The sequence below is a fragment of the Lampris incognitus genome, chromosome 12, assembly GCF_029633865.1.
Source record: "Lampris incognitus isolate fLamInc1 chromosome 12, fLamInc1.hap2, whole genome shotgun sequence".
Classification (NCBI taxonomy): domain Eukaryota; kingdom Metazoa; phylum Chordata; class Actinopteri; order Lampriformes; family Lampridae; genus Lampris; species Lampris incognitus.
The window spans coordinates 28,824,051-28,836,418 of NC_079222.1; the positions used below are offsets into that span (position 1 = coordinate 28,824,051).

Below are 12,368 nucleotides of genomic sequence, written 5' to 3' on the forward strand. Positions count from 1 at the left end.
GCATCTTTTTAACCTTACATTTTAAAATAAGGAAATACCAAGAATATGGAAATCTGCTTTTGTTCTCCCTTTATTTAAAGGGGGTAATCCAACTATTTTAAATAACTATAGGTCAGTATCTAAATTATGATTACTGGCTAAAATTCTTGATCTCTTGTGAGTGATCAACTTATACACCTTATGTTTTTATACACCAATGCCATTTTATGAACATACCAATCAGGCTTTAGAAGAAAAAAAAAAAACGAAAAAAAAAACAGCACTGTCACAGCTGCAATGAAGGTGGAAAATGAAATTTCTGTTGCACTTAACAAGAAGCAACATTGTGCATTGATCTTTAGTGATCTGTCCAAAGCTTTCGACACAGTTGACCATGATGTTTTAAAATTTAAAATTCTTATCTCCGGACTCTCTGAGCAAGCAGTCGTTTGGTTCTCAAACTACCTTAGTAATAATAGGTCTCAGTGCATTAGATATGATGGTCTATGTTCTGATATTGTATCCGTCTACATAGATGTAACAGAGGGCTCTGTATTAGGTCCACTTTTATTCACTATTTATATAAATAATCTGGGTTAAAATGTGCCAGATGCTAAGTTTCATTTTTATGCTGATGACACTGTTATATACTGCTATGTGGCATATCTTGTACAGGCCATTAAATATTTGCAAAATACTTTTACTGATGTTCAACGTACCATACTTCAGCTGAAACTTGTTCTTAATGCAGCTTATAGGTCACAAAATATTATTTTGGTGCTCACTCTTGAGGGAAGTAAGATAGAGGTTGTTAAATACCTGGGTATTTTGATTGACGACTCCCTCACTTTTAAGCCACATGTGCAGTACCTGGTGAAAAAGCTGAGGCTAAAACTGGGTTATTTTCTAAATAAGTTGTGTTTTTCTTTTAATGTAAAACAGCAACTTGTTGTGGCTACTTTTTAACCTGTGTTGGACTATGGTGATCTTTTATATATGCATACCTCTGCTCAGTATCTTCTCATGGTTGATACAGCTTACCACACTTCCTTGAGGTTCATTACAACTTGTAAAGCTCTGACTCACCACTGAGTTATCATGCAGACAAGTGTCGGACAGTACTCGTTGTGTTCTGCGGACGTCTTTATGCTCTCTGTCCCAAATGCCTGTACAGAAATTGGAAAAAAGGCATTTGTGTATTCTGCACCCTCGGCATGGAATACGTTGCAAAATGATTTGTATCTCAACGAATTAATCATGTTAAATGCTTTAAATTCCAAGACGAAAGAATTACAGGCAGATTCCTTGGGATGCCAATTTTTTCAATTTATCTAGGTATGCAACTGACTCGTAGAAATTTCTCTTTTGAGATGTGAGTTCCCTATGCTTTTTTCCCTCCTTTTGTGCTTTATGTCTTTAAATATATGTTTTTATTTATGCTTCTGCCAGTCTTGGTCAGGTTTCCCTTGAAAAACAGATGTTTAATATCAATGGGACTGTCCTGGTTAACTTAAAAAAAAATGAGTCAAGTGTAATACTGCACTCTAATAATATGTGGAACTGAACTCTAGGTTTGGTTTCCACTCCCACCGTAATTGCGGCACAAGAAGCACAGAGTTGACATTGGATGGGACACATGGGGTCCACAATTAAGGTTTCCACTGGGAGGATCTTGGTTGAAAGGGTGCCCTTGTAAATGGGTCCTCAAGAGCTTTTCCCCCTATAGTCCATGAGTGTAATGGCCCTACTGCTACTGAGCCAATGGCAGCTTGCTGGCCAACACTGGACACCACACGGTGCGCTGCCACCGGCTGCTGGAGAATAGTTTCGGAGTACTGGAAATAACTGGGAGGGACCTCATTAGTAAGTGACTGAGAAGAGGCTAGGGGTGATGGGGGCACCCAGTGGGGCTTGGGTTGGATCTGGTGAGGAGGTTGTAGACTAGATACAGATAGGTGAGTGTCACCCTTGGCAGATTCCTGTCTCCTCCAAAAGGGTGCTTGAAGAAAGACATCAGACTGCTCGTTGGGTTTAGTGGATACTGAGAGGGGAGGGCTGGTGAACATCTTATCCATGCTTTCATTTCCAGCTACCTTAAAAGGGGCCAGCTGGAAGACATCAGAGGTTGCTGGGTTGTTAATGGATTGACAAGGGGATAGTTGGTTGACAGGTTTGAAAGGCAGGTCAGTACAATTAACTGGTACTGTATAGGAGCTGCTTTCATTTAATGGTATGCAGTGCTTAGCATTGTTGTGAACACACAGAGCCTTGGTTCCATGTTGAATCTTTGTCTGCTGTTCTTTCTCAGCAGCCTGAACCGAGGCAGTAATTCCAGTGGCTAGAGGTACACCGTGGCTTTTGGGCTCCCTCCGCAGGTCTATAACGGAAAGATAAGAGAAAAATCATATTAACATTTGAGGAGCTGTGTTATAAAGTTATGGAATAGCAGATATTCTCATTGCCCTTTTACTCTGGACACTTTAGCTAGCAGAAACATCTTTTTGCACATTCTGTAGAAAATAAACTATATATCTACAAATAAAAACATGTCAAGAGTAGGGCACTCTGGTTTAAGATAGAACTCTGATCACTTTCACAAATAAGAGTATAAAATCATTACTATCATATTCATGGTATATTATAAAAGGCAAAACCATAGTTAGATTCATTTAAAAAAATGAAACCATATGGTGATAGATTATAGGACTGATCTTTTCTCTTACCTTCTGTAAATAGCTTGCTGTCATTGTAGAATAATATTTTAGTAAGCACATTCCACATGGATTAAAAGTGGAATGTATCAATGTGCATGTTTTCATTTTACTGTTAATTAGAAATAAAAAAGCAGTCCTTATAATGAGCTTTAATTCAAATCCATATCTCCCAAAGTCATATGATAATAATCTTTAGTTTAGTTAGGCCAAAGCGACCAGTGATTTGAACTGCAATAAAAGACACTCATAACAATCAATACTCAACACGTTGACATTCACATTTGTAATTTTATTTGCCATCCCTTGATAATTCTTTTAGTTATCTCACAAAAATAGAAGGAGCACACAATGTTACAGCTCTGACGCAAGTTTGGATGCCATAAAGACATAGGCTTTTCAAAACACTCAGAAGAATCAGGTTATCAACAATTTTCACATTCAGCAAAACAGAGGACATGAGGGCTTGGGTTACACTTCAGGGACTAATCTCACAACCTGCTTGGCATGACTTTACTGATTACAATAACACACTGGTGTCTACAAGGATAAGCTTAGGGATTGCATAGGTTCAAATGGTAACTAAAGACTGAGCTGTATCTTGGACGGGTCAGAGGGGTGATGAGAGCGTTGGTTTTTACACACAGGACCTACATAGGCCAGAGAAAAATTACCCTTTTGACTTTCTGCACTTACTGAAAAAAATGCCATTTTACTTCCTGCTTTCGTGCAAGGTCTATTCAACTCAGTAATTCAATGCATTTGAAAAAGAAATGTTGCCAAACTTTTTGAAAACCGTTTTAGTAAACAAGATTAAAGGATAAATATGTCTTACTGAACAATTTTACATCACATATTTACTGACTTGAACTGCATTATTTTCAACAAGAACATGGCCAGCAATATTCATCTGCATCTTGAAATACTGATGAGACAATAAGGATTTTTATTTAATTTGCATTCAAAGGAGGTTGCCACCGCCATTTACGTAAACCTACCACGGTTTACTCCACACCATGTGTCAAGTACCAAAGCAGAGCTAGCAGTGCTACCATACCAGCCCAATCCAATTAAGATGTACTGAAAAGACTTAAAGTACACCTTTTCAGGGGAAAAAGGTTCAAAATCATTGTCAGTGTGAAGTATAATTGTTCTTTAAAGCAAATTTTAAAGAAAGTACTGAATTCTAGTCATGCACAAAAGCCTTGAATCACTTGTCCAATTTCGGGACAATATGATGATCATCGCTGAAATCACTTCTGAGTGAGGCGTGACGGTGGGAAGTAAAATGTGAACTTTGTATTTGGTTCACAGAAACGTTTATGTTGCTGACCACATGCGTTCCTTGCCTCACACAGTGTATTGCAGGTATTTTTCCCCGTTTTTCTCCCCCAATTGTACTTGGCCAATTACCCCACTCTTTTGGGCCATCCCGGTCGCTGCTCCACCCCCTCTGCTGATCCAGGGACGGCTGCACACTACCACATGCCTCCTCTGATACATGTGGAGTCACCAGCAGCTTCTTTTCACCTGACAGTGAGGAGTTTCGCCAGGGGGACATAGCACGTGGGAGGATCACGCTATTCCCCCTAGTTCCCCCTCCCCCTCGAACAGGCGCCCCAACCGACCAGAGGAGGCGCTAGTGCAGCGACCAGGACACATACCCACATCCGGCTTCCCACCTGCAGTCACAGTCAATTGTGTCTGTAGGGACGGCCGACCAAGCTGGAGGTAACACGGGGATTCGAACCGGAGAGCCCCGTGTTGGTAGGCAGCGGAATAGACCGCTACGCTATCCGGACGCCCAGATTTGCCCATCGTAAAATGCAGAGGAACTGGGACCATAATTTTATATTTACAACGCATCTCTGACCCGAGCCTTTAAGGATTACTTTTGCTACCAATGTTAATGACTTAACCCTTTGTCCAAACACTTACCATTTCTACAGTGGCAACATTGTACCCAAAGCCTGACATATCCTAAAGTATTTCAAAACAGAGCCCCTCAAAATCATATCAGATCTCGACTGATTTATTGGTTTGCGTGTAAACTGTAAAATGGAGAACACACTCTCAAAGAACAGCATAACTGGTGCACAGTTTGCACATTGTGATCGAGCTCTCGGACAGCGATGTAACTCTAACTACCTGAGAGAGACTTTACGGGGCCTGTGCTTTCAACAAGAGATTTTAATGACAACATCACAGTTGTCATATTTGCAGCGAGGTCAAACAACACAAGTAGACTACTGTAAAACACATCCAACAATTCTGGCAATGACTCCAAACACACATACATACTTATCATAACACTATATCAACACACATTAACAGAACATTCAACAACACTGCCATGCTAATTGATATGGATTTCGTGATCACTAAAACTGGTAAAGCATACATAGCTTTTCAGAGCACAAAGTCAGCAAAACAATTTTGCCGCTGTAGAGCAAGAACTATGAAATGAAAACAACTTCCAACAGGTTCCCATTGCACAGTAGCTCGTCATATGTTTTGATTAAAAATATAATCCTTCATCAGTCTAGATAAACTAACTTAACATAGGCTCACTTTATATTCACAAAATAAGAAAAGATAGAATAAGGGATGGAATTAAACCTAATCTTTTAAAGTTAGGCAAAGACTAGGATTGTCAACTATGTTTTACTGTATTGACAATTATTGAGTAGATATAGGGAAGGAAAAAAAACCCTCTTAAATACACACTTCCACAGAGAGGAATGAGTTATATATATTTATATATATTATTCGTCAATGCTCTTCAATGATAATGGTGTTAAGAGTCATGTTTTTTTTAATCATAGACTAATATTTATTTCATACATTCATTCTCTAACACTCTATTCATATTAACATTTATTAACAGGAAACTATGAATATATATTTTTTTTTCACGGATAAAGCTTTATGATAGACAGAACAAAGGATGAGCTTTTATATACACAGGAAGAACCAATCATATGGTCAATGGATAAGAGCCTGCAGGGATTGCAGATATATATTTACATATTCTGGGGGTAAACAAATGACGGGGATGTCGGATTGCACAGTGCAGAATGGATGTTAGATTAGATGCCATTATCTTTTAAGGTTATTTGATAGTAGGCAGATTAAGAATGGATGTACTTTATTTTGTCTGTTAACGTGAAAGAAAAAAAAATGACTCGGTGGTTTTTGTATATTTACCAACTTACTGTAACATCTCCTGGTACACTTTTAGTGATTAATAGTATTTTTAAGATGTTACATGCATTTCTTTCCAGTATAACTTGTTGTTCCTTTTAATAACAAAACAACCTATTGCTTACCCAACAAGGTTGTTGTGTGTGGGGGGGGGGCGTTTTATAAAATGCAGCAAACAGGTGCATGTATAAAGTTTCAAAGTAAAAAAATAAATTAAAAAAAGGTGAGAATGTTAAATTGATATTTTGCTGGAATATTTCAAAACTGAATTTCTTAAAACATCCATCCATCCATTATCCGAACCACTTATCCTGCTCTTAGGGTTGCGGGGATGCTGGAGTCTATCCCAGCAGTCACTGGGCGGCAGGCGGGGAGACACCCTGGGCAGGCCACCAGGCCATCACACAGGGCTGACATATACACACACACACACACACACACACACACACACACACAAACACACACACACACACACATTCACACCTAGGGACAATTTAGTACGGCCGATTTACCTGATCTACATGTCTTTGGACTGTGGGAGGAAACCTGAGCCCCCGGAGGAAACCCACGCAGACATGGGGAGAACATGCAAACTCCACACAGAGGAGGACCTGGCTCGAACCCCAAGGTTGGACTACCCCGGGGCTCGAATCCAGGACCTTGTTGCTGCGAGGGGACTGCGCTAACCACTGCACCACCATGCCGCCCTTTCTTAAATTCCCCTTCACACCGCCTGCAAATAATAATAATAATTACATTTATATAGCACTCAACTTGAAAAAAAATTTGTATTTACCTCACCCTTCTATCCAATAGGAGATTTCATGGAAGAGCTTATAATGGTTTCTGTCATTAAAGCTAATATCCCCTTCAGTACGGGTCAGTGATATTTGACAGGCTTCAGAGGAGCAGGTAAGAATAACAGAATAGAGGGATAACTAGGAAGTGGATTTTGTTCAATTCAGTTTTGCTGTTTTTCAATCTTTAATTCATTGTGAATTTAAGTAACTCGGGATATTTCGTCTGCCTCATTAGTTGGCCGGTACTGCTATACAGTCACCCCCCCACCCCCCCACCAAAAAAAAAAAAACCTGACCGACAGTAATTCTTTTGTCTTGTTCAGGCACTATTTGATTTTTCTTTTAAAGGCAAGTTTGCCCTCTATCAAAGAAATAAGCAAATTTATGTTTCTTTAGCGAGAAAGAAATGTTCAATGATGTTCTTTGTTGATTACTTTAAAATGTGCAAATACCTCAATAAAGAATCTTACTTAAAAAGGCAAAATGAAAAATATAATTGTGCACAATAATAAATACAACTACATATATCTATGCATATAGTATGCTACAATAATGATATTTATCTACTGTTTCCTATTAGACATAATGTAATGCTGCAGAAACCGACTAGAGAGTAATATATTCCGATTTATGGAAAGTTCCATCTTTATAAAGAATGATGTTGGTGTACTGGCCAATATTTTTTAACATTATGAATATGTAGAGACTACAAAACTGAGCATATGCAAGTGGGTGAGAGGGTGTGACGAATGGGTAATGAAGTGAAGCAAGACAATGCAATTAATATTGCAGAGAAGACAGGAATGAAGAAGCATTAAGAGGAGAATAGCATTTCTACTATAGGAACTGGCATGGTAGTGACTGCCAGGGGATGCGAGGAGCTAGCTATGAGAACAGTGTTGATTGCTGTTATGCTATGCCAGTCTATAATCCAGTGTTACAGCTTCTATAGGGCCGTCTACAGGTCGATGAGCTGGTCCACCAGCAGTAGGGAGCGAGCCAAGCTGGGCAGGCTGGATTCAGAGCCACCACTGTTACTGCGCGAGTGGCCTCCTGAAACTGGCCAGAGAGACAAGGGAAGGCAGGGGACAGGACAAATACAGGCAAAACAGAGGGGAAAAGCAAAGGAGCAGGAGTCACAACGAGCAAAGAAGGTAGTAAAGGAGAGTGTGAGAAATAGAGAGAAAGAGAGAAAGTTTACCCATTTCCTCAAATGGTCTTGAAACCCCATAATTTGAGTCTTGGTGGAAGTGAGAATCATGTAGTGAGAATTGTGTAGGTGCATTTTATAAGGAGAATGTCCACTTGACTAATTTTCAATGAGTCTAAACTTGAATGTAGGAAAAAATTAGTGTGGCAATAACTGCCACCAAATTAAAGATCTTCCCCTTGTGTTGTCTATTATATTTACTCAACCCACCTGCATTTCTGTTAGGTGACTGTGGCGGTTTACCTTGGGAAGAAGAGTTTTTTCGTCCTGTCACAGGAATAGGATCAAACTCATCTTCTGCACCTGCCTCTGCACTGGACTGCTGGGGCTCCAAGTCTGAGACCAGGAGAGAAGAAACTAGAGATGGAAAGGAAAAAGGCGCAAAGATAAGAATCAATGGGGTGAGGATGGGGAGCCGTTAATGAATTAGTATGACATTCCAGTTGTAGCAGAAAAAAAATTGTTAAACAAGCAGGATGGATAAAGGATAGAAGATAAAGGATAGAGGGGGTGAAGAAGATTCAAAGATTAAAAAGGACAGTCAAAACAACAATTAGATGATAATTGGGCACTCTACAGACAAGAATACATTTGCAGTGAAATATCTCCAGAAAAAATCCTTCCACTGTCTAGAAGCGTGGTTCCTAAGTATTTTTCCTCAAGGCCTTCCTGACACACACAAGAAAAGGTGATTAAAGCAACATTTAACAACAAACCAAGTTCAGTTCACTGGTAAAAGGAGTAGCTGATTTGGTCATACTAAGTGAATATGTGTGCACTGTCTTTCTTGTCTTACCAAATTCATATCATACAGTCAGTCACAGATAGTCCCTGTTAATACAACTTTTGAGACCATCTCTAAGCTTGTGTCAGCTTCTAAACAAACTACTTGCCTACTTGACCTTTTACCAGCAAAGCTTTTTAAGATCTCTGGACTTTCCTGGGACCTACAATGCTAGACATTAATTTATCACTGACTACTGGCACTGTTCCCAGCAGTTTTAAGAGAGCTGTGGTTAAACCGCTACTTAAAAAAACCGCACCTTGATCCAGGGTCTCTTAATAACTATAGACCAGTCTCAACTCTCTAGTACTTTAGGAAAGAATGGAAGATTAGTCTATCAACAACTTTCAATTCATATAGAAGAAAAGTATCTATGTATATGAACCTTTTCAATTAGCTTTCAGGGCCAGTCACTCCACTGAAACTGCTCTAACTAGAGTAGTAATGATCTTTTACTAGCTATGGAATCTGATTCCACTTCTGTGCTTCTACTACTGGACCTCAGTGCAGCCTTTGACACCACTGATACTGTATATGATTAGATAGATTAAATTGTAATTTTTGTGTCTCTGGCTTAGCTCTCTCTTGGCTTAAGCCCTACTTATCTGGAAGAACAGTGTGTCTGCTATAATAATATTACATCGAAATTCTCTGATGTTAAATATGGTGTACCTCAGGGCTTGTTTCTTGGTGATGATACTCAGCTGTATGTGCCTATAAGGGCTGACGATTGTACTCAAATTATTAATTTAGAGCCCTGCTTGGCTCCTGTGGAAAATTGGATGTCACTAAATTTCTTGCTTTCAAATTCGGATAAAACTGAGATGCTAGTTGTTCGCCCTGCTAGACACAGACAGCGATTTGATCAATAGTTACGCCCGACAACTCTGATTGCACAAAATGTGGCAGCTAAACTTTTTGGTGTTAGGTTTGATCCCAGCCTTTCCTTTGATAAACACATTAAAGAAATCACCAACATTGCCTTTTTTCACTTACGTAACATAGCTAAAATTCGGTCTTTCCTGTCCATGGCTGACGCAGACACTCGAAAACATGCATTTGTTTCATCCAGACCTGATTATTGTAATGTTCTGTTTTCAGGTCTGCCACATGCTAGTACTAAAAGTCTTCAGATGGTTCAAAATGCTGCAGCTAGAATCCTAACTAAAACTAGAACATTTGACTTGCCTCCCTTCATTAGCTTCCTATCCATGTTAGCTCAGACTTCAAGGTGCTTCTGCTGACTTATAAAATCCTAAATGGGCTTGCCCCATCATACCTGCCTGGTCTCCTTAAACCATACATTCCATCTTGAGCTTTCCGCTCTCATAATACAGGGCTCCTGTGTGTACCCAAAGTTAAAAAGAAGTCAGCTGGTGGTAGGGCCATCTCCAGGCCCCGTTCTTGTGGAATAACTTGCCTGCTGCCACCAGACAATCAGAGTCTGTTGAGTCCTTTAAATCCAAACTTAAAACTATTTTTTTTTGCCTTAACGTACAATTAGTTGCCATTAAATTGAGTACTTCATGACCTGTACTGCATGGTGGGTTGGTTTCTGTCTCAATGAATTTATCAAGCACTGTTCTGCTGACGAGATTACAGAGTATAATTCATTGATTATTGCAACTGTTCTCTTCTCTCTCACGTCTCTTCTCTCTCTCTGAATGATGTCTTCTCCTGTCTCTTCTGCTGCATATGTGAATGGTGTGATGTGAGTCTCCCTTGTGTGTGTGTAGTCTGTCCTCCTGCCAGGTCTGCATGGTGATGGTGGTCGTGTGACTCAGGTCCTAAGCGGTTCCAATGGCATCTAGACACTGCTTGTGTCTCAAAAATTAAGCTAATTATTTTCAATATTTTATATCAAAGAAATGTATTTTCATGCCAATATGTTTGCTGAAAAGTGTACCCACTATTCAGAATGACCAAGTTAAAAATTTTTTTGCAGTATTTACTCTTCAGCGAAGAGCAAGCTTTAATTTCAAAAGCATCCTTTGTGGTACTGTCACTTAGCAGGCTCTAATCTAAAACTCCTCTTGTACTCGCAGCTTGTAAAAACTAGCTGGCTGTTAGTTGAATGTAGTGTCTCTGTTATGAGTGTGAAGGATAGTTTATAGTTTATACGGTTTATGATCGCCCGAACAATGTCACCATGTCACCAAAATCTGATTACTACTCCACTTTGATTATGGACACTGTCGCTAATAAAAAGTATAAGCTCCATGAGCGACAGTGAGGTGAAAACCAGGAGATGAATGTGATTTTTTTTTTAATATTTGATCTTGATCTTTGTACATTTGATCTTGGTCACTTGATCTTTTTGAATTTAGTTTTTGTAGTCAGCCTGGTCTGCAGCACACAGGGATGGAAACATTGTAATGGTGTTTATGTGATGATTGGAATAAAATCATTCTATGACGGTGTCCTGACAAGTGAGCCAGCAGTGCATTGAAATTTAACCAAAGTCTCGATGTTAGGCAGCTCGGGGTTGGGGGATGTAGATTACTAGCCAAACTAGACCTTTGATCTGAACATACAGGGCTCCTATGTGTACCCAAAGTTAAAAAGAAGTCATCTGGTGGCAGCACCTTTCCCTATTGGGTCCCATTCTTGTGTGCTGCCATCAGATAACCAGAGCCTGTTGAGTCCTTTAAATCCAAACTTAAAACTCATCTTTTTGCCTTAGCCCACAACTAGTTGCCTTTAAATTGAGTACTTCACGACCTGTACTGCATGGCAGGTTGGTTTCTGTCTCAATGAATTTACCGAGCACTGTTTTGCCGACGAGATGATAGCATACAGATTATTGACTATTACAAACTGTTCTCTTCTCTCACGTCTTTTTTCTCTCTCTGAATGATGTCTTCTCCTTTCTCTTCTTCTGTGTGCGTGAATGGTGTGATGTGAGTCTCCCTTGTGTGCAGATGCAGTCTGTCCTCCTCCCAGGTCTCCATGGTGATAGTGGTCACCACCTGAACACTGCTTGGCATCCCTCTCATCACATTTTCATTTTATACCATTTTTTTTGGCTCCCCCCCTTTTCTCCCCAATTGTACTTGACCAATTACCCCACTCTTACGAGCCATTCCGGTCGCTGCTCCACCCCCTCTGCTGATCTGGGGAGGGCTGCACACTACCACATGTCTCCTCCGATACATGTGGAGTCGCCAGCCGCTTCTTTCACCAGTTTCACCAGGGGGACGTAGCACGTGGAAGGGTCATGCTATTCCCCCGTTCCCCATTCCCCCTGAACATGTGCCCCAGCCGATCAGAGGGGGTGCTAGTGCGACCAGGACACATACCCAAATCCAGCTTCCCATCCGCAGACACAGCCAACTGTGTTTGTAGAGACGCCTGACCAAGCCCGAGGTAACATGGGGACTCGAACTGGTAATACCCATGTTGGTAGGTAATGGAATAGACTGCTACGCTACCCAGATGCCCTTATATATCTTTATATATTTTATAATTCCATTTGTGGTAACACTTTAGTATGGGGAAACGTAGTCACCATTAATTAGGTGCTTATTAGCATGCAAATTAGCAACATATTGGCTCTTCATTGGTCATTATTACGTACTCATTAATGCCTTATTCTGCATGGCCTTATTATACAACCAGTAAGCCATTAACTATGAGTTTTCCCTCTATAACCTCAGAATTATTGCTTATTAGTAGTACCA

At 40.1% G+C, this 12,368-nt stretch overlaps 1 protein-coding gene across 1 annotated transcript in view; it reads right to left on the reverse strand.

The window, feature by feature from the left end:
• Window positions 1-1,628: 1,628 nt before the first annotated feature.
• The window catches only part of LOC130121598 (AP2-associated protein kinase 1-like), a 53,591-nt gene continuing 42,851 nt past the window's right edge, over window positions 1,629-12,368 (reverse strand). Inside the window, exons 20-21 of the mRNA XM_056290440.1 lie at window positions 8,148-8,261; window positions 1,629-2,356 (exon numbers count right to left, since the gene is read on the reverse strand). Of these exons, the coding sequence (XP_056146415.1) occupies window positions 1,629-2,356; window positions 8,148-8,261 (842 nt within the window). The remainder of the gene's footprint in view (window positions 2,357-8,147; window positions 8,262-12,368) is intronic.